The following is a 27,417-nucleotide window of genomic DNA, read 5'->3' on the forward strand; positions in this document are numbered from 1 at the left end:
AAAGGAGTAAACAAGCCCACCCCAACTAACCAAGAACGGGAAAGTTGCAGGGAGTGGAGAAGCCTATAGGCATCTGACAATAGCAGAAAAGGTCATTTGAGTTTTCCTATCCAAAGGCTGAAACTAAAATACCAAGAAAGCACATTCTTGAATGGCAAGAAGGGGTATGTGAAATTTGAACATGGCCTAGAACAGGAAAATAAAAGCATGGGAGAGGAAAAGACTGAGACCTTCCACTCGTTGACCAAGAGTGCAATTCAGAGTTTAACATCTCCGCAGCGTATGTCTCCACAGATCTGCTGTTGGCAGAAATGGTTCGTGTGAGAACAGCAGCAATAATTCTGCATGTATGCAATAAGCCCAAGGTTAAAACTCCTGATATATGCCATGCTGGCCTTGTACAGATCTCCTTCAAAAGAAATTCACCTCTTCTTTTATACATGAAATAGACTTTTAAAAATTTCTTATGACAACACATTTGGTTTTGTGTCAAATTTTAATATTCATTAAGTCCATAATGACAACAATGCAAAGAATTCAGGTTAAAGGTGTTTTCTGTTGTTTTTTTTGTTGTGGCTTTTTTTAAACACAAGGTCAGAGCGTACAGTCAAAGAAAGCTCTGCCACCAACTTGATAGGGACAGAAGCACATTAAAGGTTGAATAAAGTGCGATTTAGTAGCAATCCTAAGACATCTCTTTCTTTTCATGCACCTGTCACCCATGCTTTCAACAGCACTGGTAACACTCCACTCAGAAATCAGGTTCTGCCCCAACGCCAGATCTCTGTGGCATAAAGTCCTTTGCTGGCTGTCTCATTGCAGTAAAACTCTAAGAGCCATAAGCAAGTCAGTGAGATTGTGGTGGCTCGTTGAGACCATCATGGGAAGAATGAATCACCTGCCTTGGAAATATAAATGTTTATGAACGCTGCTTCTATTCTGCACATATATTCTTGAGACACACAACTTTTACCAGGGTGTTGATATTTATGTAATTCCATAAATTTAGATGGTGCATTACAAACACAATATGCAGTCGTAGCTATAAATAGAGCAGAGGAACAGAATTTTCAACTATTTCTTGTTTTCTGTGCACTATAAATGAGATATATGGCATAAGTTAAAGGAACCAGAGGAAAGAAAACACAGCTATATGGCAACAAAAAATCACGTGAGTCTCCATATTTTAGATGGTGGAACGGTCAAAGACTAACCTCCCAAAGAACAGAAAAATAAAATCAGTCCCTGAGATTTAACTCCAACATTTAACCACGACTAAAAGACAAAGAGCAGATTCTGAAGTGGACGTTTTGATAACAGATTATTTTCAGCATCAATGTGACAAACAAACACCTGCCCTTGACAAGAAGGATTCTGAAAAACATTGTAATCAAAAGACTAAATTTCCTTCTAAACCTTGGCTGATGCTTTTTTAGTGCTCACAACACTATGGACGCATGTATAAATCCCTGGAAAAGAATAATAACAAAAAAAAAAAATAATCACTGCAAGAACATTGTAACAGTGTACCAAGGAAGACATTCTTCCAGAAGGCCACCTAACAAATTTCCAATGCATAATAAAGGGACAAAGCAGTAACTCTTGGTAAGTTCTCTAAACTTTGATAATATTCTTAACACTAAAAGTCTGCTTCCGGAGTTAGATTTGTCAGGCAATGACTGTAACAGAGCTTAAGGCCTATGGCTTAATACTGGGTACCTGAGGTCAACCAGCAACCTAGCACTGATGCGAGCAGTTATTGTATGTTTATTTAGTTTTTTTAAAAAGGCTTCTTGCATCAGTCTGCATCCTCATTTCCACTGCTTTGATGAATTAACAAATTAGTTCAGAGAGGAAGAGACTCCTGGTATAAGCAGTACTTTTAGAGCCAGGTCAGTTATTTCTTCTATTTCTTTTTTTTTTTTTTCCATTTTATATGGGATATATTACATTTATATTGGATGCATTATATCAAACAACAGCTGGCGTAAAAACTTGTGCACTGAATTACCATTTCAAAAATATCTTGAAATACTTCTGGACACTCAGATTACTCCCAGACACACCAGACCATGATTTCACGTGAGGAAGATCCATCCTACCATAATATTACTTGGCTCTGGTGATAGATTGACACACATTTCACAATGAGGTAAAGGATTCAGAGTTCTGATGCTCAAAAGTCAGCGAGATCCTGCTCTAAAATTGGTCATACTGCTGCCTTTCTGCCATGGGGAACACAATCACTCAACGCAGATGCTGTTTTCACAAGGAAATGGCCACCTGGGGCAGAACAGATCTGAAAAGTGGTTTTTAACAGCTCTCAGTACGTACTGTAATGATTATTTTGTTATACTGATGTCTTTCAAAAAGCATCAGTCAGGTAAAAAACGTGAGCCTTTGCTTTATCGTCCACAACAGACAACTTCTACAGTGCTTCTTCAGATTGAATTGACGGGGTTTCCCATGTGTCCTCATCTGCCAAGTGAGCCATCTGTGAAGTCTGATCCCCAGGTGCTTTCTCACCCTGAGCTATTAATACTGCCTCTGCTTCTCCTCCTCCTAACGGAAGGTCAGAGCTACGAGAACAATTAGAATCATCAGGTTTGTCTGTCAAAGACTCTGCTGTAGCTGTAGTTGGAGGGGACTGCTCAGTCTCTGTTTCAGCTTGTGGTTCTGTTTTAAAACGGAGTCCAAACACATTGTTTTGGATGAGGTATCGAACACATTGCAGAATCACATTCCTTTCATGTCGGATGTCCTGGGCCAGCAACTGGAAAGAAAGAAGAGAAAATGATGATGCACGTTTCCCTCTAATGCTCTGTAGCTGATACAAGCTCAGCAAGATGTACAGCTCTACTCAGTAATTTTTTGATTCTCTGAATTTAAAATTGTTGGCTGTCTCGCACAAGTTCTGCACACAGGGAGTGGGAGACTGCCCTACCAGGCACAGCACAGGAGAACCGAGCATTCCCACATTCAGTGCTTTCCCACCAACCAACAGGGGCTTTGGCAGAGCCAGTGAGCATGTATTACAGCACTACCACACAGCTCGAAGGGCTGGGGACACTTAAGGGCTTGCTGTCCCCTCCCCCTTACACCAGCTTGCACTGATCAGACCCCTTAATGCATCAGTTCAACTCACAGGCCAAAACAAATCTGGCAATTAGCAGCAAGTAATGGGATGTTCTGGGACCTTTTTCATGTATTGTTTGTTTGTGGTGGCTTTTTTCTTTTTTTTAAGGGCTTATGTGTTAAAAACTGAATGAAGTCAGCAAAAGGCCCAGGATAGCAGAGAAGAGGTTGGAGGAAGCAGCAGCAGGCTGCTGGAGCAGCGCAGGTTGGTGGTCAAACATCACTTGCAGTGATAAGAGGCTCGTAACGACCACGATTCGCTACATAACTGGCACGTGATTGTGCCACTGAACAAGATGAAAAATACCTGCCTGCCCAAAGCACACATTTACATGTCGCTCATTTAGTGCAATCAACGCACTAAGGCAGGTAGAACAAGCTGACAAATTTAATGGCACCTTTGGATTTAGCTGTCAGTCTCAGTTTGCTCAGGTGGTACAGAACACCACTGAATATACCTAAATACTAGGAATTTCCACCCTAGTTATCTGGTTGTGGACCCACATGACCATTCCCCTGTATCAGACTGTAATATTAGGCCATGCATTCCAGTACATCAGGAGAGACAGCCTATTAGCATCTCTTAAACTTTTGAGGTTATACTGTGTCTGTAATTAAACATCCCATGCATTTTTTATTACAAAACCCCTAGGAGTAGGAGATATTCCTAAATGCAAGGAAAGGGCATGTTTCATCAGGTACCAGACTGTGGACTTAAATAGAAATAGCTGGTTTGGGCTATAATCCACCAACTTAGGTGTAGTAGCTTAAAGTACTAGAGGCTTCCCTCATCTCCTTTACCTCCCTGAAGTTCACTATGGTATTAAAAAAAAATAAAAATTAAAAATCAGCCAAAAGGCCTTTTGCGACTGCAAATGTCAGCAGAACTAGTACTCTGAACAAATTAGGTTAAAGCAAGTGGCAAATCTGTAACTGCCTGATCACTTGCAGGAGACCTGTATTACACACTACAGATGATCTGGCTGAATTTGGCTTGCAATGTTGCAAAGGAACTTTTCTGTTGTTCTGAGTTTCAACAGTGGTTTTACCAGCCACTTTGAAGTGCGTATAAGTTACTAAGAGGTGTTACAAGCAGCTGACACCTAAAATGGACCTTCAGAAACTTCCCATCTGAACTAAGAGATACACGTCAGAGCAGAGAAGGGACAGCACAGTGGCATTCTTGTCAAACAGGGAGAAACTGTGAAGTTTCCAAAGAGCCAAGTAAAGGCACAGATGTGATGAATCATTACCCTATCAAAGCTCACATCTTTGTATTATAATTTTCAATGCAGGGACAGGTATCAGTGGAGTGATGCTACACGAGCTTTTCATTTTGTCAGCTACAGAATGGCTAAACACATGCAACTGTTTGCATGGCTACAATAAACACGTAGAGCTCAGTGCCCAAGCTCACTGCCAAATGACGGCCAACAGACATCTGCAGCTATTCTCCTACCTCCCCTTTAATTTTTTTTAAAGTGTCCTTTCACTGACGTAACAACCTTTCTTCAGCAATTCCACTTCCTCACTTTTTGGATAAATTCTCACCAATGACTCACTGTAAAACTTCAACCTTGCTTCCTCAAGGTTTTTATACACTGAGTGTTTCTGATGGCAGAAGCCTACCTGCAAGTCTCAGGCATTCCTCTGCAATTCACAGTCACACTACACAACCTTTACCAACAGCTTTGAGCAACGTTAAAAGGCAAAAAAAAAACAACAAACCACAAACCAACCCAAAGTGCAATTTTAAAAATGGACTATACTAGCAAGCTACAATTCAGGCCTCCAATGTTCTGCCAGCTTCTCTCAGCATGTGGGACTTCATATGAGGTTTTTTCAGAGTCCTCACAGCTTTGATCACCAACAACTTTGAAGAGCAAGAGATAAAGACAACTGCATGCTTAGGAAGCTACACAAAGGGCAAACACTTCCTTTCCAGTCACTAGGAGCTTTAATTCTTGGCAGCAACGGTGGCATGCACTAAAAGGACTATCAACGGATTTCTCCCACATCTGCAGCTTCGGATGTGCCTTATCAAGTATCTCTTGCCTCAACATCCTGTGCTGTTTCAGCATCCTGATGTCAGTGGCACCCTGCTTTCTCCTGTGTTCTGCCCACAGTAAGTTCTCCCTTGATGGGGAAGCTTTATACTTCCTATTTACAGGATCAGTAGTCTACCTATCTGATACTGCTTTTAAATACTAAACACAATAAAAGCTTCAAGGCTTTGCTTATACTAAAGAAAAGCCACTAAGCTTCCAAACAGGATGCTTTGTGCAGCTACTGAGAATAACATCACAACACCTTGGACCCACCCTTAAAAAACTCTTTTTTATCCTTCTGATGCACCAACCTGGTCTTCAGTGCTGTCACTTCCTTAGCTTGATTTAAACAGGCCTACAGAGAAGAAACTTATGCACATGCAGGTTGCAGCTAAACATCTTTAAGTTACCAACACCCTCATCAACAAGATCTCTTTGTATCTGAAAAAAACCCCAACCTGTGTGCTCCTCAGTCAGGAGGTGGCAGCTGAATGGCAAAGTCAGGAGAAAAGGGAAGATGATCAGCAGAAGACTGATGAGACCACACAGAAATAAAACTTACTAGATACTGCCACAGGGAGGCACAAAGGTTTTGTCCTTTGTGCAGCTCATTTTAGACACATGATTCAGATTTTATCTCCTGTTCAGCAAAGTCTGCACACCAGGCTATTTCTATCTGTCTATTTAAGCATCTACACATTCGCTGAATGAAACACTCACTTTAGTGTTTTTAAGACAGGACCTCTGCTAACAAACTGCTCTCTTCCCACAGGGAAGAGAACTGCTCACAAATAGAGCTACTATTGTCTAAGAGGCATTATTTTATCACTGAGACCATTACCATTTCCAGCAGAGTTGGTCGGCGCTTCGGAAGCAATTTTTTCTTGCCCCAGTTATCAGACCTTCTAGGGGGACGTGCATTTGAATTCGAGCTTCTTAACGTCGTGCCTGCATATTCTGGACGTTTTTGATTCAAGTTTTGACTCCGAGGAACAGAAGTACTTTGAGGCATATTTCCGAGCGCAGCCTGGTTTTTCTCAGCTTTTGTTGCAGTCTTGACAGGGATTTCTTAAAGAAAAAGAACACACTTTCATCTCAAACTTAAAAGCATTTTTAACATGCTTATATCCCCATGCACTGGCAGTTCATTAGTCCTATTCTTGCTCACATAGCCTGATGTGAAGATGTTCAAGGTTTACTTGAAGGAAGGGAGGATGTTGTTTGGGTTGGGTTTTGAGTTTCTTTTAAAATACAAGGAATAATATCTAAACATGCACAGAAAGGGAAACAAGGTATTTAAAGTCTGCAATACAGAAAGAAAAATAGAAGTAGTAAGAGCTAAACAAGATTTTCCAACCTCTGCCTTATTACTTAGAAAGCACATTGCTTCCCCTTCACAATACAGCTTGTTGCAAATTTGGCTGCTAAGAAAGTCATGATACAGTTAGGGCAAAAGATATCCAAGTTCAATTCCCTGCCTGCTGGACGCTGTCTGTAACTTTGGGTAGGCATCTAGGGCAAACAAGGCACGGTAATTATCTGTAAAAATGAGGAGCAGTTGCAGTTCTGTACCGTACACTGATGCACACACTCCGAGAAGTAAAAAATCCAAGTACTAAAGTTCAAGCCTTATTGCAACACCCAGCAGCCTTCTATGGAAAAAAAGCCCTTAAGAACATGGAAATCAGTTCACAGGGCGAGTGTAATAGCTTCTTCCTGGAACTATTCAAAGATGATTTGAAGCAAGACTGAAGACAGGATGCTTTTTTTTCCCCCAACCAGGGGAAAAAATGCTTGGGAAATTCGATGACATGCACCCTAACCAAAGACATTTTATACACCGGCTTCAACTCAGCACATGCTGCTGAGAAAAGGCAAGCAAAGAGAGGGGAAATAGCCCATGCAGTCTTACAGGAAACTTTTTTTTTTCAGGCTTTCTAAAGTATGCTGTAGGGCTAGGGGTAAAAAAACCAAACCAAACACCCTAAAAAAGAAAGGGCATTAGATGCAGCACAGGGCAAGTGGACAAGGCCATCCCTGTGCACTGGCTGTCTGCACAAATGCTGTCTTCTGTTCGGGTGCTTCTCTGAGACCGGGAGCTATCACCATACTGGGAAGATGTAATGGCTCACCCAGTAACCCCAGTTAGCGCTCAAAACTGGGAGGAGGGAGGAATGGGGAAACAAGAGGAGCAGAACAATAGCATATCCACTTTCTCCTCCCAGCCTGTCTTTATGCATGGCTTACACCAGTACTAGCACACTGTCACTGAAAGCAAACTGGAAAGGATCTGTGCATTGACTACAGAACTCCCTGTGCACAACCCTTAACAAGTTTCTCTGTTTGCTTGTACAAGCCTAAAAGTCAACAGATACAAGACAGTTCTGAATTACAGCATCAGCAGACAGGCCAGAAAACAAAAGGCATGCCCATAGCCAAGAGTCGAGGGAGGTGATTCTCCCCCGCTACTCCACTCTTGTGAGACCCCACCTGGAGTGCTGCGTCCAGTTCTGGAGCCCACAGCACAAGAAAGAGATGGACGTGCTGGAGCGTGTCCAGAGAAGGGCCACGAGGATGATCAGAGGGCTGGAGCACCTCTCCCATGAAGACAGACTGAGAGAGTTGGGATTGTTCAGTCTGCAGAAAAGAAGGCTCCGAGGAGACCTTATTGTGGCCTTCCAGTATCTCAAGGGGGCCTACAAGAAAGCTGGTGAGGGGCTTTTTAGGATGTTGGATAGTGATAGGACCAGAGGGAATGGATTGAAGCTAGAGATGGATCGGTTCAGATTGGACGTTAGGAAGAAGTTCTTCCCCATGAGGGTGGTGAGACACTGGCACAGGTTGCCCAGAAAGGTGGTGGAAGCCCCATCCCTGGAAGTTTTTAAGGCCAGGCTGGATGGGGCTCTGAGCAGCCTGATCTAGTGGGGGATGTCCCTGCCCATCTCGGGGGGGATGCCCCTGCCTATGGCAGGGAGGTTGGAACTAGATGATCTTTAACGTCCCTTTCAACTCTGACAATTCCATGATTCTGCATCGCCACTGAACTGCTATTATTTTAACACCTTTGCTAAATGCAAGCCACAGCTTACGTGCTGTATTTTCTTTTGCAACACCTTTGATTTATCTTAAAAGTTTTTTCTCAAGAAATTTTAAGTATTGTATAGATCCTGACCAATAAGATGCAGCTTTTAGCAGCTGGGGACGCAGCCATAAAGATCCACCCCCGAGCTACTGCACTCACGAATGCTGTCTTTATAAATACCCAGGGGCTGTATAAGGGGATGGGAGATGGCAAAAGACCAAATACAGGAGAGGTGAAACCTTCCTCCTTCACCAAAAGAAGGGTAATTTGGTTTTATCATTGCCTGCCACTCACACCAGTGCAGTGACATGGGGTAGAAGAGGAGAGGAAGAGGGCAGAGGACGTGCTCCTACGCACCTTCAGGCTCGCTGTCGGACGCACTGCCGTAGTTGGTCAACAACGAACTCAGGGCAGAGGTGACATGCTTGGGGACAACCGTCACTCCTAGCCTATCGTCTTCGGCTGCTGCTTCATCCTTGTCGGATTCTGCAGGGAGAGAAAAGAGGGATTTTCCCAGTACACTCGCATGCTATATCCCCATCTCGGCACCACACAAGCCCAACATTGGGCATCGTTTCTCAGTACTGTGGACTGATAGGAAAAAAACCCACATTTCCCTTCCCTCTACAGACATTTGGTGGCAAAGTGTTCCCACCAGGGGAGTTTACAGCCCTTTTAGTGAAGCTACAGAAGCAAAAGAGCTTGGGCTTTCTGGTTCTTTCTTCACACACCAAACATAATTATAGGTTTTATTATCAAGTGTAGGTAAAGAGAGAAAGGATTTCATAATACGTTTTGAAGTCTTGCTGGATTTAGTCCTGTGTAGGTGGGGGGAGAAGAATTCAAAAGCCAGTCAGGGCAGTGGTGAGGAAAGGGGGATAGAAAAAAAAATAAAAAGAGATGAGATAGGCTCAAAGTGAGTTTAAGAGCAAAGAAATTCTTGGTTAGTAAAAAAAGTTCATAAGTGACATTGAGAACCAAAGTTACAAACCAAATGGTTCAGTTTTCAGCTGTACTTCAGACCGTTTGATACTTAAATTCCTGCAGAGCATTAAGAACACGCATGAGTAAGCGAGGTATTAACAGTCTCAAACTACCCCAAAGGAGAATACCGGGAAGACTGAAGGCAAGTGGACTGAAAAAGCTGAAATTGAGGATACTAGGAAAACAGAGCCCTACGAGAAAAAGATTCATCAAAAATCAGGCAAAATCGTGATGGCTTTAGTTTGAAACAAAGGTTCTCTCTCTACTAAAATCTTGGAAAGACTCTCAGGTGAACAGTACTAGATTTAGCAGGAAAACTGGGAAATGCTTTTCTATAATACACAGGCATACAAATTTCATATACACCCACCCACCACTATTAACATTTTGAGGAACTAGTCTGTGAAGACTTCTAGAAGAAGACTGGTTGCAATCTTATTTCCACAAAGAAAAAGCTCTCTCCCATTCCCTGTCTATCTAAGCCTGCCCCACAGGAAAGCTGCCTCACACTTCTTGGGAAGATTTTTCCAAAATAAACACTTCCGAGATCTTTATTTTGAAATAATAAATGTTTCTCTATTCTCTTCCAATATATCATTAATCGTTGGCAATTAGAGCTCGTGCCATTTGGTAAAACAAATTCTAGATAAAGACAGAGGAGTTTATCTAAACTACTTACCTGCCTCTTTTACTTTGAGCTTTTTTGAGAAATGTTGGTTCTCACTAATTTAGCAATTATGCCAATTTGTAGTTACATTGGAAGCTCATGCTAAATGCAGTGTATTTTGCTAATGGAGAATACATAGCATCTGTATATACTTAAGCAATTATAAAAATAGCCTTTACTTCCAAGTTATTCTGATTCACTACTGCTTTTTTTCTATTTCACCCAAAATGTTCAGTGCGTATTGTGGTCGGGTGCCTTTTCATTTTATTTTCTTTACATTTTAAAGAACTTCTTGTAATGTGCTTTTTAACAAATTAGGAAAATACATTTAGTAGGACACATTTTCTCTTCGAGAGTAGCACATCTGGAGGAAGCATTACGCAGTAAAAGTGACTGTTTTTGCTCAGCAGATCCCTCAAAATTTTACACCCAAGAGTCTCATCATCCTACTTTCTTTCTGCCTGTAAATCAAGAGGAAAATTTTGTTTTCTCATCTACCATTCAATTTCTTATTTTTGAAGGAAGTTGCCACTAAACAGAGCTTAAGTGGGTGCATTATGCAAAAAATAACATTCCCTCTAGAGAAAGGGCTGCTACTGTTAAAAAGGTGTAAATATTCAAACAAAACAAACCTACAAAGTAAAATCATCAACTTCAGTTGTATGATTTTAAAAAAAAATTTACTTAGTTATATCGTGCTTGTTATTATTTGTTGTATTTCTCAATAGTATAAAAAAATGCAAGTGCCTTTAATTATATGTAATAAGAAAGTACAACATTCCTTTTCTACCTATTTTAACAGACGTTACTAGCTGTACTTTGGTATAATTAGACTTTTCTTCATTAAGTAAAACACAGATGCTGTGGAGAAATACAGTTATATTTAAGCGTACTTAAGTTTCCCAACACGCAGAGATTAGTGGAATAAACAAATTGCATAGGGATGCTGAATTCTTGTTCCCACTAATTGAAGATTATGTTTTCAAGAGGAAAAAACTCAGCATCAGACATCTTTCCAGGGGATGTATTCTAGCCTTGTTGCTAAAAATAGCTAGAGTGTAAGTTAGCTTACATGTCATATTATGTGAGCACTGCACCACCACTGACTCTATTACAAACAGCTACATCTGGAGAGTTTATATCACTATCAGCATATAGAAATAAGACATGCTCACCAAAAAAACCTTAAGCAGCAGTACATCAGAGAAGACACACACATGGAAAGGATCAAGAGCAAATTAGATAAAACAGCAAAAAAATAGAATTAAGGGAAAAATGCTGACATTTTAACTAACTCACTCAACTCATACAAGGACACCATTTGTTTTTCTATTCTAAGTACACCACAAAGGCATACTTAATAGTATTTAAAAATAACTTGATTGCTGAAGTACTTTATTCTTCCAGCTTTATAAAGATCTTCTTATTTTACATGTTAGTTTAGCAACCTAAGTTGGTGCAAGTTCTTTATGCTATTGCATATTATTTACGTCAGAACATGTAACCCCCCACACAGGCTTTATGGCAGCACTTCCAAACCCCTGTCTAGCAAGCCGAAGTTTCAGCATTTAAACTTAAAACATGCTATTTCCTTTCTTCTCCTTCCTAAAAATAGGCCCAAACCGCTTTCCTTTTACTGCCTCTCCCAGCTAAGTGTTCTGAGGGGGGGGAAAAAAAACCCCAAACAACAAACCACAAAACATTCTTAATCAGGAGATTACAGGTAAAATAAGATTATAATAGCAAAGCACTTATTAAAACAAAGAACTGAGGTGCTCCGTTAAGAGCCCAGAAACCTTCTTCAGTTTGTTAGCTAAATATTAAAATCTAGTGATGTATTTTAAAACATACAAATCTATGATAAGTATCCCGGTGGTTATTTTTCGAATCGAAGACACACCTGCACCCTATCTCCCATATACACACACACACACCACTACTAGAAACATTTTGAGAAACTAGCCTGTAAAAAGGCTGGTTGCAATCTTCTCCCCTTCAAGTTATTCTGTATCATAAAAAAAGGCTTAAAATTTAGTACTTCCTAATCCTCCCAGAAAAATCAAAGACATATAAATAGTCTGCTAGAGTTTTCCTGTGCGTTTATAATACGATCAACTTGGCTTGCAAGTAAACCTATGTAGAAGCACTGGTTGTATCTTAAACATTCTCGTGTGGGTCTTTCCAAACCTGAACTTTTCTGCCTCTTCAACGTCTTTGTATCGAAGCTTCTTCCCAAACCATGTCTTAGACAGGCCTACTAGTTGTAGCTCCTCCTACCAGGACACGTGCACATATCTCAAAGACCTCTAGACTACTGAGCTAGTTTTCTCCATCACAGGCCAAGCCTACTAGGGCAGAAGCTCCCTGAAATGCAAGATTTACCGCATTTCCTTTAGATAAAGCACTGTCCTACTCTTTCACAATAATCACAGTGGGATTTTTCTTAGAAGACCATGACCTAGATCAGGATCTCTCTCTATGAAAACTTCCATTTAAAAAGAAGTTCAAAGTGCAAGCTTAAGGCACAGCGATGTTGGACTACCTTCAGGCTTATAGCCCTGTTGTCCCTGGCACTATTCTAGTCACAATACAGAATTTTTTGGCTTTTTTTGTTAGCAACAATGAAAAGGTAAGTATGACAACAGGCTCCCCAGTATTCCTCTCCAAGAATATCGGAAAGCCTTGCATTAATGCATCAATCTTCTAGCAGAAGAGTTCCCTTTTTACACATGCATAGTTAGCCCTCTTTCAATGAAGGACAGAGCTGACATGTCTTCGGAAATCCCCAGCTCTCCCCAGAAGTTGCTAGTTACGCAAAAAGGTCAGTAATCACTTCAGCAGTACTACTTAAAACAGAAGTTCTCCAAGTTCCTTCATCTTACCAACATCACTGTTTGCCAGAAGGCCAAGAGGGTCCACGTCCTTCACGTACGGCTTAGCTGCCGAAGGAAGCTGTTTTTCAGGTTCCTTTTCACAAGTGTTGTTTTCTGGTCCATTGGTTTCATTTTGAGTTCTATGTACATCATAATAGTCATCATTTTTCCTTAATTTCTTCCAGAATGGATGCTTTTGCCTTCTTCTCTGCCTTCCTTGTTGCCTAAACCTCTCTCCATTTTCTGAAGGTTTCCACATCCCCTTCATTTTGCTGTAGAATAGAAACCCAAAAGCTCATACAAATGACAAGCTACAAGAATAAAATCAAATGACGTAACTGAATGGCTTGAGTCCACATTTAAGATTCAGCAACACAGCATGATGCCAGGAGTTAATCCAGCTCAGCTGACGTGGTGGCAGAACAGACAGGTAGTCACAGCTCATCTCATTGGCAGGGCAATGTGACAAAGCTGAAACCTAAATAAGGAATTTGAAGTTCATGGCTTACCTTTTAACAAGGCAAAGGGTACATGGGCTAACATGTAGATGTTCTTCTACAGTGTGAGAATATCATGTTTTCATTTCACATTATGAAGCCAACATTCTCCTCACTTAGGCAATCAAGTCATTCAAAACAGGAGGAAGGTGGAATTAAAAGAGAAGCATCTACTATAAGCATTTTTCCACTGCTGAAGTCTCTTTTTTTTCCAGTTACAGCTCAGAGAAGGATCTTGCTGCAACAAAGCCACTCAGGCATGTGACATCATCAGTCTCAATGACTGCCCAGTCCTGCCTCCAACTAACATGCCATTCATCTTTTTGACTCCCGTGGAAAAGGAATAAATGAAACTTCGATCAGGACAATGAATTTTTAAAACCTGAAACAAAATAACAAGTCCTAAAATATAGAGAGAGTACAACATGCTGGTTCCACTTACTCTTTCATGGTTCCATAATCTTCCAGGCTATCCTATAAACACAAGCCGTGTTTATAGGAAGGTACCTGGAGAGATTAAACTCTCAAAGTCTAAAGATATAAGAATAGGTGACCTAGACATAAAAGCAAATAAAGAAGGGATAACCTAAGTTTCCTGAAAATACTTATTTTGAAGCAACAGAAACTTAGTTCAGCTACTAACCATCAGCACATCACAACCACAAAAGACATACAAGATCTACTGTCCTCAAGGAGCCCGAGGGTTCGTTCTGCTCTCTTCCTTAGCCTTACCTACAGTATGGCAGAGGTCCTGTTATCCCTAATCAATCGTATAATATCATACTCAGGGGCAAGAGCTTCTTTTTGAAACTTCTCCCTGGGTGCAGAGTCATTCATATGTAAGTAAAATTTCATAGATGTATTTCTAACCTGGTGCCTTGCAACTGATAAGTAGCCAGAGGAACACATGGGGAAAGAAAAAAACCAGCATAAAAGCAGGGTGAATGGTCACCTTTCTCGTCACCCTTTTCTGTGGCGTACCACTTAAAGAGACCCTCTCAGACTAAAGATGCTCCCAAGACACTAATGGTTTTGCATCTTGTGCTGCGAGATGTTGTGTGAATGTCTGCCATCCCTGAAAACATGTGGCAAGGTGTTAATATTTTGTGGAAAAGGCCTTCTTTTGGTTACAAGAGACAGTGTAGAACCATATTCTCACTTGTCTCTTCCCACCTGTGCCATTTTTCTAGACCTCCTAATAGATTTTTTAAGTCATCCATTTCTTCACTTGTACAGAACCGTTAATATTAGCTCCCCTAATTCAACTCCATCTAGACAGAGGACTGCATTCCTGAACTCGTACAGCGGGGCTCTAAATTCAGGATGTTGTCGTACAACCTAGAAGATATCGAGCAAAAATACAGGCTCAGTTAGAGGTGTTGACCTTGACCAAGGGTTCAAAACAACACCCTGATTTCCCCGGGCCTTCCAACACCCAGAGAGAAACTTCGAGATCACAAACACATCCCAGCAATCATCAGCTTGGCATGTGCTTCCCCCTCGTTAAAGATACATCACTTCACTGGCTGTTCGGAGAGTATGAAGAGCTATTCATCATTAATCAGCTGTTGCAAGACACCAGACAGGCTACCAAAGCGGTCCTTCTGCATCCCTAATCTCACATGCGAGGATGCTGAGAATTAGCAGTTGCAAAGCACTTCAGAGCACCACAAATGGAAAGCACCGTACGAGTGTTAAGTATCTAATCCTTTCTGAGTCTTACTTAGCTATTTGCTTTAATAGTACAGCTTGCAGAGAACAAGCTCTATTCTATTTTTGCCTCATGCATCAGTAAATTTGGCAGATAAGCACCAATTCCACAATCTTTACTGTTGATATACAAAGTAGAAATGACAGCTTTTTGGACAGTTCATCAAGTTTATAGCGCTAGCAGTTCAGGGAAGGAAGGGAAAAAAATTTCTAGAATCAACCATAGTTAAAGGTCACCAAGTGAAAGCAAACAATGTATTTGAGGGCTGCTTTTTTCCCTCAAAATGATTTTCCAAATAAAAAGTTACTAACAGATATAACAGTATGGAATTGCTGATCGACCTTTAAGACTACACAATGCATTCAACTCACAGCTACAAGTGTTATCAAATAAATCCTTAGAAACCAAACAGTTTGTTACTGTGACAAGCAAAACTCATCCTTGGTCATAAAAATTTTCAAGCAAAAATTACATGTTTGTGGCTTTAGTCTCAGTGCCGAGGTTTGGTTCCTTGGGTCTAAAGCACTTCAGCAACTTTATATCCTTTGAAGGAAGTTTTATTTCAATCTTTTATAAACTTTTCCTTCCAAAGTCAAGAAAGGCAACTGATCGGAGGGGGTGGACAAACATTGGGTTTCCTGAGGCATGTGCTGCACCAAGGTAATTTACACTGTCACCATTTAACAAATTATACTAGTCTGAAAAGATAAAAAGGCTCTGGGCAGATCCTAGAGCAGCCTCTCAGTACTTAAAGGGAAGCCACAGGAAAGAAGGGGAGGGACTCTTTATCAGGAAGTATAGTGATAGGACAAGAGGCAACCATTTCAAACTGAAAGAGAGAAGATTTACATTAGATATTAGGAAAAAAATTACGTACTGCAAGAGTGGTGAGACACTGGCACAGGTTGCCCAGAAAGGTGGTGGAAGCCCCATCCCTGGAAGTTTTTAAGGCCAGGCTGGATGGGGCTCTGAGCAGCCTGATCTAGTGGGAGGTGTCACTGCCCAGGGCAGGGGGCTTGATACTAGATGATCTTTAAGGTGCCTTCCAGCCCAAACCATTCTATGATTCTGTGACACAAACCCTATTCTGCACTAGTTCAACCACTTCACCATGGCGCAAGTTTTTTTTTAATAATGGGTGACACCAAACAAAATAAAATAAAAAATTAAGCAAGCTCCAGATTCACTTCCACACAGCAACAAATGGTATTTAGCAAGAGCCCCTTACAAATTAATCTCCTCCTGTCTTCCAGTTCAGTTGTTCTACTTTAAACAAGTTATATTCTAGGACTGTGGATCATTATAACTTTTTCTTAAGAAGTCTTCCCACAGGCCCCAAAGTAGAGCTAATGAAGTTAAGGGAAGAGAAAAGAACAAGGATCATACTGGAAAGTAATTCACAACAAAAGGGAGAGAACAGATAAAAATCCAAGAGTAATTGTGAGGCTCAGAACAAAAGCAGCAGGTAGATAAAGATGACGGAGCAGAGAAGAGAAAAGTAGCACTACTTAAGCTATGAGAAGTGAGAAGTTAAATCTTCCCCATCTCTTCACTTGATTATTTATTTATCATCTGAAATGAGAGAATAAGCAGTCAAATCCACTCATAAAAATCTCTCTTGGCCATTTTGAGGCATTAAAGGATTATACCACATGGACTCATTACATCGCGTGACTTCCATCCCTGTTATTTCTTTCTTTTTCAGAGACCAAGGTCACGCTGATCTAATGAATGGCTACCAGAACCTGGTTGTCTCAAACAAGTCAGAGTGCAGCCACGAAGATGATGAAGGGAGTGGAACATCTCCCTTATGAGGAAAGGCTGAAGGAGCTGGGTCTCTTTAGCTTGGAGAAGAGGAGGCTGAGGGGTGACCTCATAAATGTCTATAAATACGTCAAGGGGGAGTGTCAGGAGGACAGACCCAGGCTCTTTTCAGTGACGTCCAATGACAGGACAAGGGGCAATGGGTACAAGCTGGAACATAGGACGTTCCTCAAAAATATTAGGAAAAACTTTTTCACTGTGAGGGTGACAGAGCACTGGCACAGGCTGCCCAGGGAGGTTGTGGAGTCTCCTCTGGAGACATTCAAAACCCACCTGGACGTGTTCCTGTGTGACCTACTGTAGGTGATCCTGCTCTGGCAGGGGGGCTGGACAAGATGATCTTTTGAGGTCCCTTCCAATCCCTAATATTCTGTGATTCAAGAACATCAGCTTTCTAATACAATTATTGTATAATTTAACTGAACTCTGAAGCACTGTACACAAAAGAACATTAAATCTGCGGTTGATCAAATGACCTGTCCTCTGTTAAAGGGCAGCTAGACCATGCGTACAGTGGAAACAGTTCAGTGTTGGGACACCACAGCCAGGGAGCATACTTCTGAACTCATTAAGAGGAAAGTAACTAGCTTGCTTAAAAACACTTACCCAAACTGCTGGGTAGTCAGTACTTCTCCCCTTTCTTCCTTCTGCATCTGCATCGCCTTCTTCCTTTCAATGTTTGCTAATGTAGGAAAATTTCTAGAAGGAAAAAAAAAATAAAAATCATTGGCTCTTAAGTGATTCACTGTACTTTGTAAATTCCCAAACCAGCATCCTCTATAAACATAATAGATTTTTTAAAAGTTTCATGAACGTTTAACAGACTGTTTCTTTTTTAAAAAGGCACTAATAAGGGGCAGAGGAAAGAAAAACAAAAAAAAAGAGCACATTTATGCTTACATACACAGATTAAAAAAAAAAGATTCTACCAAATTGGCATCATTAGATTTAACAAACCCTCAGACAAGCTACAAACAAACAGTTCTGTCATGTTTATAGACTCTCTGCCTGCCCCTACACATAACAGCATGATGAAGTCCTGCAATTTTATTTTTATGGTGCTTCAACTGAAGTATTTGAATGATCTTAAGAGGAACAACACACCTTTAGCAAACCAACTGCTGAAGTCTTGTAATAATAATTAAAAAAAAGTTGTAAGAACAGCTTCTAAATGTACCAGATTCCTTTGATGTGACTTACAGGGAAATGCACAAAAGCTTCCTCTCCAGTGGTATTCAGTATTGTGCTTGCACACAAACCTCTAGTTCACCAAAACTACCACCCTTTTTTAATTTCAGCTTCAAGAAAAACCTGCTAAGTCATGCAGTTGAAAACAAATCTGCTGTTACAATCATCTCCCAAACCATCCCTCTCTTCCATTCCCCACCTCCCTTCCCATTCCTCCCTACAGATGAACACCACGCTGGTTCTAACACGCAAAGCCTGCTGCAAATTACTGTCAAAGGCCCGAAATGGCTCTGCTAGTTGCTCTGTAAACATTAGTTAGCTAAATCCCAGTGCTTTGAGATAAAGGTTGTAAGTGAGAAACACATAGCCCCCCCCACTAGCTTCTGAATAGAAACACAAGGTATAAATATTTAATAAGTCTATTAAAATGGAGTAATGAGAAACTGGGAACAGCTACTCACTATATATAGCTATCAAAAAGCACATGTTTCCTTCTTTAAATATTTAACCTTATCACATGCATCTTCCTCATTTTACAACATGAATGTTAAGTGGCACATTGATGCAAGAGAGCTTCAACCACGTGCTAAGGGAAAAAGATGAGAAGCATTTCCTGCAAGACACACCTAAACATGCTACAGAACTTGCCTCCTTTAAGAGGATTCAAACCTGAGTTGTCAACGCTTATTTTCATTGGATTTCTCTCAGAAATCCTCCAAACAGCTCGAATGAGCACAGGGACACGATGTTTTATCTCTCCTCTCCCCTGTTAGTTTCATTTGTTCATCCGCGTTCTAATAATCCCAGCACGTCACAAGCGTGCAATGAATAATTTAATCTCTAGAGCTTCACCCTGACAAAGACCTCAGTACTTGGCATCTCGCCACAGTTTTAGGATAAGGTTAAGGATAAGTTAAGCCTCATAGGAGGAGAGAGAGCTATAAAATAAGTAGTTACACCTAAAAGAGCCAAAAGCTTGTCTTAGAATTTTTTTTTTTTTTTAAAGACATAAGGGAAGACCCTTAGTCCTGGAGCAAAGGAGTCTTCAAAGTGCTCCTGCAGTTATGCCGATTAAGGACGTATTCAGATATGCTCTCACAACACGATTTGAGACGTGACTGCCTCCCACTTTCATTCCTATGAGTTACCACTCCCTCCTCCGAGCCACCGTAATGGACTCCACGAATCCTTTCAGCTCGACTCCTTGCCAAGATAGATTTCTCCTAAACCACCCTCCCAGTTGACACAGGCAGTAACTAACAGCTAAAGCCAGCTCAACTCGTAAATCTAAGTATGCCCACAAAAACACATCTGAGGGCACCTTTAGTGGCTGTGTTTGTTTTCTCTACTCCTTCTCAAATGTTAAATAGTGCTTTACTCACCACTTTTACCCTGTGCAGAAAATGAAGCCCTGCTGTCCAAACGGGTATATTTCATTGACAACAAGCAAATGAACATCCACTAGTTCATTCTTCTTTCATCTAAGGACTTGGTGGGCAGCGTTTCTAGATGTTTAAGTCCGCAGGTCACCAGCCTTGGTATGAGGTAGATAGAGTTCAATTCTTCCCAGGCACTCTGCTGTGTGATGATGAGGCTGGGCTAACCCCACCAGTGGGTCCTGGTGGGACCTGGCCAAGTCAAGCCCAGCTGCTCTGGCAAGGAGCCAGGGGGCCAAAGAGGTGTAGACCAAAGTTACCCACCCACCCCAACATAACAACCCCAGAGTAACCCCACAACTCATCAGGTACAACAGCCCCAGCACAAAGAGGTTTGTGCATCTCCTTGCTAGCATCACCTGGATCTACTCACAGAGGCAACAAAATTCAACCAGACCCTAAAGTCCAGTTAAAGCACTCAAAGCACTCTAGAGGTCAAAAATTGAAGAGAAAGGATTTTCTTTTTTCTGATACAGAGAAGGCAGCTAAATGTAGGAAGACTGGTCTCGAACAGAGGTGTGACAATGCAGAAGGAAGAGCCTATACTGAATTTCTTCACATTGAAGGCCATATGTTAAAATTCGATGAGCTGACCTGGGCTGGAACCTTCTCAGAAGGTATGTCCTTCTCCTCCCCTAATGAAACGAGGTTCTTAAAATGCTACCTACAAATACCACCGAAGTAGAAGTAGTAGCTCAGCATTTAGGTCCTGCAAACAACTTGTTGGAGCTTGAATACAGACAGCTTCCTCAGTCACCACAAAACCTTTATGAACCTAAGCAACTTGTTATAAAAGAGGGAGTTAAACCAGGATGTGATGGATTGGCACAACAGATTTTAGGAACAAGCCAGTACCACTCAAGACGGCAGCCCCATTTCATAGCAGCTGCAGTTTCCAATCATAGACACTTCTATAATCTAAATTGTTTTTAGGCTAAGATGCGTAATTACATATACACCAAAGTCCAGTGACAGGGAACAGTGACAATGAGCATAATAATTAACACATGCGCCTTAGTGAATTAGTAAACAACTTTTTTTTTTTTTTTTTTTTTTTACAAATGAGTGCATTATACCGCATCAAACACATTTTATAGGGCAGCACACTCTTGCTCACATAAACATCAGGGTAAACTAGCTCTTAGCAAGCAGTGGGAAAAACAGAACTTCACCAATGCCTAACAGAAAGAGAGACCTGTTTCTAGAGCAGTTTACACAATGAATTTCTGAGCTGAGAGCTGTATCAGTTTGTCATCTTTGTAGAAACAGCTCTGTGATCAAACTGCCTCAATAATTTCTTGTGCTCATCTTGATTGCATACAAACAACCAACACTGAAGGTGACATGGATAGCCCAAAGGGAACAAAGATGGCTCAATATAGAGAGATGATAAAACCTCAGTTTAAGACTCCCAGGCATTTTACCAAGCATTGTTATCTCTAGTGTTATGTTAGCTGAGGCAGTTTGATTGCTAATCCATCCCTGCAGTTGAGAGCAAACTTTATTGTATATACCATGAGGCACCAACACATTTCTTTCAGTTCACTTCATCTTCTCTACTTTTACCAGGTGCTAAGAAGTTAATTTTTCTTATTATGTATTTAACTACTACAAATGCAACACCAAGGAGGATTCCAAGCTACTTTAGGATTATCATTATTCAACTACAGAACCACAAATGAATTAAAAGTGGTGTGGCTGACAGTACCAGCCTTCATTCATTAAGCACATAGCCTACGAGACGTACTGCAAGGAAATACAACAGTCAATCCCTAAGTGAACAAAAAACTCCAAACCTAACACTAAGATTAAAGGAAGCAAGGGAGATGGGAGAAAATTTACAAGCAACACATGAGATCAAGAAAATCCTCCAATGTTATATTAACACCTAAGCAAAATCAAGTTAAACAATTTGCTTTAACACCAGAGCAGCCTTGCCATATTCTTTCTAATAACTTTTGCTCAAGAAGAGTTGGTTAGAAACAGATGGGCTAGCAGGACCCAGATCTCAGTTGGGAAGAAGGGAAGACAGCAATACATCATTCTGACACATTAAGGAAACACACTGTACATAATTCCCTTTAAGCTCATGTTTAAGAAAAAAATATGCTGAGAATGGCACATTTCTCAACATTTAGAAGGGCCAGGACAAAGCAAAACAAGAAGAGTAATTGTAATCACCAAAGTTATGTCAGACTTCACAACCATTTCTCTGCAAAACAGAGGGAAAACCTGAGATTGCGTGGAACTTCATCTCTATTGTTGTTCATTTAACTAGATTGCCTGGCTCAGCAGGTCCAACAGGCCACAAACCATTAATGAGTCTTTTAGGTAAGCAGAGAAGTGAAGGCTGCAGCAATGAACGGGGCATTATACAGAATCAGACAGGAAAGCAACATTCCTACTCAGCATACCTCAATCCAGAGACACACGTCCTTACCAGCTCTCCCCCTCCTCTTCCCTCTAGGCATTTACACACTTTACTGCTGCACTTTAAGCACAGGCTCTTTCTAAACACAGGGTACACAACCGAGCAACACAGCAGCTAATTAAGTAGAAAAATCTCAACTCTGTAAGTAATTATAACGGCTGAAAGAACAAGCAAGACAGGAATGTTGGGGATGCAGCATGGAAACATGCATGTTAAATCACTGCAACCTAATTAGAAACAAACTACTAATGACCTAAAAAGATTCATTCTTAGGTCTGGCTGGAGTTTCTACAAAGAAAAAAAGCTTTTTCCTGTCACCATAAACCAAAACTGCCTAATAGCTCAGACTCCCTCTGGTGTCCTTTTTTTTCTGTACAATGCTATGTTTACTGTGAGTCAACAAGAGACCTTCAGCATCAAACTGATGCTTTGCTGGCGACCCAATTAAAGCTTCACAAAAGTTTCAGCTGGGTTTCTCTTTCTTCAATTTAAAAAAAAAAGAAAAAAAAAAGAGAAGGATGTTTAGTAGAGCTTCCTTGCTGAACAAAGAGTAACAAAAGCCACCCAGGTAGTCATTCTACACCCATCCATTATAGGAAAACAAGGTGCCTACAGAAGGACTGAAGTAGGAAAATAAGTCACAGCACTACTCCATCTAGTGGTCTTGGCTCAGAAAGTCCTAGTCGGATATTAACAGTTTTTTTGGTTGGTGGTTGTGACTACAAGACTTTATTTCTACTGATGTTAATGTACTGCAGTGAATAAAGGTTTTCAGCAATGTCGTACTGCAGCCAAATCATACTCATCTGTAAAAAAACCAACAGTATCCACGAGATTCTTTCGAAACTCTGCAAAAACAATTTCAGGCAGAGCATCGTCCTCACAATTAACTGTAGACAAATGTTGCTTTGACTCACAGTACCCTCTCCCCAAGCAAACAGTACCTAAAACATTCAATTCCTGCTTCCCTACTGTTCTAGCAGACAGTAGAGCATGTATTGACATACACACCTTAAACATCTTTTCAACACCTAAACCTTAATATCAGCCATTAGACATGAATTCTCCCAAACACCTCCCAAAACAGAAAAGCTGAAAATAAGTAGAAAAAACTCTGCACCCAAGTATTGATTCTTTTCCTTGGAGGTGCTGTTAAAAAACTAAATGCAGGCCACCAGACAGACGAAGCTGTTAACACCTTCATATTTTAAGTAATAAAGACATGGTTCACTGTTGGGAGGGAAAAAAAAACAAAAACAAAAAGGACTGCAATATGTAGACTGAAAGACAATAAAAATCAAGCCCTCAAGTATCTTTTGAATAAAAGAAAACCTTAGAACTGAAACCAATTTAACACCAAACTTTTACTTGCGTGGATCATAAGCAATTTTTTTCTGCTTAACTATGGCATTTTAAACATGTTAGAAAAAGATATTTTTGGTTTGTATCAACAAGAGCTGTCAAAAAAAAAAAAGGAGGATCCTACAGATTATCCTCATTTGTAAAAAATGAACAGCAGGTTCAACAGTTGAATGCTGTGATGTGCTAACACAGTGATAACATTTCCCTTTGCCTTTCTGAAATTTGCAGAAAAAGCTGAAACCGTGCCCAAAGGAAAGTTAGAATTTGCAGGGATGAACTTATATGGGGAAAAAATTTGCTTTTCAACACAGCAAAAACTGATGGGAGACATAAAAAAAAAAATCTCCAGCCATACATTCTACTACTTTTTCCTTTTTTATAAAGCTACTATGTAAAATTTAAAGAGATGTCAGGTTCAAAGTACAAATGCATAACCATTGCTTTATGACAGAAATGCATGCTGGATTCATCAGTAAGACTGCATTAGACATCTGGATTTATTTTCATTAAAAAACAAAACAAACAAAAACGACAAAAAAACCAACAGGTGATGAGTACACTGCTCTGGCTCATCATCAGTGATTCTGAAATGAAATTTGTATTTCTTCCCACTCTGCATCCAGGACTCTTGCTCATAGAACCAAAGCCCATGTACTGCTCACGCACAAGATTTTATTTTAAGTAGGAGCAGAAATGAGGAAAGCCTACAGCATCTTTCATCTGTTGGGAAGGTGAGATTTTAATCCGTTCTACTATGAGTGAAAAAAAAAAAACCTCAATGGGGTAAAGTCTATGGAAGTACAGTGTGAATTTTTAAACACTGCAGTCCTAGTCAATAAGAAAGTTACAACTTTTCATATCACATAATAAGAAACAATGAGAAATACTGCTTAGATGGAAAGTTCACCTTGCACCCAAGGTACAATGTGAGTTGGACTACCTGAGACAGCATCATTCACGGATTCTGCTTCTCTTTCAGTAGAAAAGTGTCAAGCAATGAGAAAAGTTCTTAAAAATTAGGAAAACTCCCTGGTGTGGTTTAGTGAGACAATTTAGGATGGGGAAATCTGCACACAGCAGGATCTTACCTGTTGAGAAATCACCAAGTAAACACACACATATTTCTGACCTAAAATGTCCCAGTGATCAGCCTAAAAAGAATGAGCTGTTCACCTAACACAGGGCACAAAATCAAATGTCTTGGAAAGCTACTTCCTTCTTAGTTGACATCTTGCCTCTTATGATCATCCAAATGATTCTAGTTTCTGCAGCTCGCACTCTCCTGGCTCAGGCATTCTGACACTGATCACTACCACTGGAGTTTTGCAGAGCCAAAGGAACAACAGCAGCAAGCACATGCTGCTACTGCCTTTCAGCTATCCCTAATGATCACAGAAGGAAAACACAGTAAAGCAATTCATAGGTCACAAGTCTTACTCACTTTTTTCTTTCTTCTCTCCATCTAGCAATCTCTTCCGGACTATCTAATTTTATTCTTTTAGCACCAGGTGCGTGTGCCTAAGGAAAAAGTATTTCATAGGTGTTTAAAAGGTGAAGGAAAAAACCCACAAGAAAAGAACAAAAACACTCCCACCATTCTGTCAACTACAGTAGTATTACACTGTTTTTATCTCCAGATGTGGCGAGACTGCACACAGTGACTACAAAATTAATTCATTTAAAAAAACCAACACAGTATTCAACGTATTTTCATCCACAATATTGTCTTAGAACAGATTCTACTCAGAAGTGATACATTTTCCTTCCCAAATGGTGGAAGCAAGCCTCTGCAGAATGAGAGAGGGAGCTACAGTAAAGATTGCATAAACTTGTATTTTGGGCCCGGGGGATACCTACATTCTTCCAGTGTATCTGAACTATCTTCTCATGTGCGCTGAAATTGCAACCTTCTTCTGTGCACTGCAAGATACGGGGTTAAACTTAGTACACACCAAATTACACAAACAAATCATAACCAGGCATTCGAGCACACTTCAAATAACCTCAGTGCCAGATGCCTATGTAGTTATTTATACAGAACTTGTGATCTACTCAGTTTCAAAACAAATGTGACTGTACAAACAGTAAGAATGGATAGTGTACTCTTAAAATTCATCTGATTTTAGAATAACCAGTGAAACCAACATATCTGAAGTTATCGTCATGTTAACTTCAATTAAGAGAAAGGTTTGCAAAACGATCCAACTAAAAATCTTGATATTTCTCTGCAATAAAGGAACAGATTTTTAAAATAATTTTACCAGCAAAGTCTTCTCACACAACAAATTTTACACATTATACTGATGTCAACTAATTAATTCCTACTGCTTAGCAATACTTCACAAGAAAGACATTAAAATTACTCCAGCAATAAAACCAAAAATACAACTTAGACATGGCATTCAGAAAAAATCCCCTACTAACATTTTTTGAAGCTCTGGGATCTCTTTGCCAAGTCTTCCACTCAAAGAGTAACCACAGCTAACTAGTTATCAAGCATACATGTAAAATAACAGTGTAAATAAAACAAGTCAAATTCATCAACCTGTTTATGTTGGGAAATATGTTCGTCATACTTCTCCTGGTTTTTATAGCCACGGTCACAAGTATCACAATAATGAGAGAAAACTGGCTCTTTCTTCTTTTTGGTCTGAAAAAAAACCAACAAAAAACACAAAATCATGTCAAGATTGTAGTTACAAGATTACAAGGCATTCCTATTTTTAACTAGGTTCCAAAAGTTTCAAAGATAAGCTAACATAATGTGAAGCTCACATCACTTGTCTTCCAAATACAGTCCAGCAGTCAGCTCTTTCCGCTACCACCTTGCCATCAATTATCACTTCTGCAAACACACCAGGCTGGTACAGATTTATGAAGGGCTGGGAGGAGAGCTGGGCTACAGCCCCCAGTCTCTCTCCTATCAAGTCAGACCACGTCTGTTCTCATATGGCAGGAAAGAGCTCAGAGGCCAGCACAGATCCTTCCTTCTCCCACTACACATATCAGGGCAATCTGGCTGCTCGACCTTGATACTGTAAGAGAGTAGCACTTGGGCATCACCACTGTAAGGGCTTTTCCAAAGTAAACCCGTGTTAAAGTTTGACTGAAATTGAACCTTCTTTCAACTGACTCAAGATTTACAGACTGACTGTCATGTGTTTGCTCTCTTTCAAGTGCAGGCAAGAGTATGGGGCCTCTGTTGCGCTACAAGGCGAGTCTGACACAACTGCCACATTAGCAGAATGACAAAACAGTTCGGGTTGGAAGAGACTTTCAAAGACCATCTAGTTGCAACCCTACTGCCATGGACAGGGACACCTTCCACCAGACTAGGTTGCTCAAAGCCCTGACCTTTAACATTTCCAGGGATGAGGCATCCACAACTTCTCAGGATAACCTGTTCCATTGTCCCACCACTCTCACAGTAAAGAATTTCTTCCTAGTAATCTTATCTAAACCTATCCTCTTTCAGTTTGAAACGGCTGCCTCTTGTCCTATTGCTACAGGCCTTACTAAAAAGTCTTTCCCCATCTTCTTTCTTACAAGCCCCCTTCGTATGCTGAAGGGCTGTAATCAGGTGTCCCTGAAGCCTTCTCTTCTTCAGGCTGAATAACTCCAACTCTCCCAGCCTTTCCACACAGGAGAGGCATTCCAGCCCTCTGGACCCACTCCAAGAGGCCTATGTTGTTCTTCTGCTGGGGACCACAGTTCATACCTTTAGCTTGTTATTTTCCTCTGGAAAACGTTTACTAAATCCAGGTGCTTGCTCGCCTTGCCATTTCTGGGAGAAACGGCCATTTCCACCTTAAGAAAAAGAAAGAGCCAGTTATACATACAGCTGATAAAGCACTTCCCTTTCTACCTCTGTTAGCCCACTGTGGTGGGTAAGGGCCTGGGGGAAAGTGACAAGCCAGGTCTGCATGACCACCATGGACAATGCGGCACGTGGTTGGAGGGAAGGGGAGCCATCCACCCCCCAAGGGTCAGGGGTAGCCTCAGCTTTCCCACTGGTCAGAAAAGCAGTCAACAGGCCCCCAGAAACGACTCTCCCCGTTCCCCTCACCAGCGTGCGGGCCTTGTGGTCGGTCTCCATAGGCCGGCGGGTACCAGGCAGTGGGTGACGCGTAGCCGTCAGGCAGCAGGTAGTTGTTGGCGGGCGGGTAACTCTCGGCGGGC

The 27,417-nt window shown here is 40.8% G+C and overlaps 1 protein-coding gene across 1 annotated transcript; it reads right to left on the bottom strand.

Annotated features, from left to right (window-relative positions):
* Nucleotides 1-2,428: 2,428 nt before the first annotated feature.
* Nucleotides 2,429-27,413, bottom strand: NUFIP1 (nuclear fragile X mental retardation protein interacting protein 1; the record flags this gene model as incomplete). Its single annotated transcript, XM_009866462.1, has 10 exons — nucleotides 2,429-2,773; nucleotides 6,025-6,251; nucleotides 8,623-8,751; nucleotides 12,799-13,061; nucleotides 17,428-17,520; nucleotides 24,680-24,756; nucleotides 25,096-25,158; nucleotides 25,784-25,888; nucleotides 26,957-27,045; nucleotides 27,305-27,413. Coding segments are annotated over 10 exons (1,500 nt in total), but the record flags the coding sequence as incomplete, so codon positions are not given.
* Nucleotides 27,414-27,417: the final 4 nt, after the last annotated feature.

This window comes from Apaloderma vittatum, unplaced genomic scaffold (assembly GCF_000703405.1).
Source record: "Apaloderma vittatum isolate BGI_N311 unplaced genomic scaffold, ASM70340v1 scaffold31763, whole genome shotgun sequence".
Classification (NCBI taxonomy): domain Eukaryota; kingdom Metazoa; phylum Chordata; class Aves; order Trogoniformes; family Trogonidae; genus Apaloderma; species Apaloderma vittatum.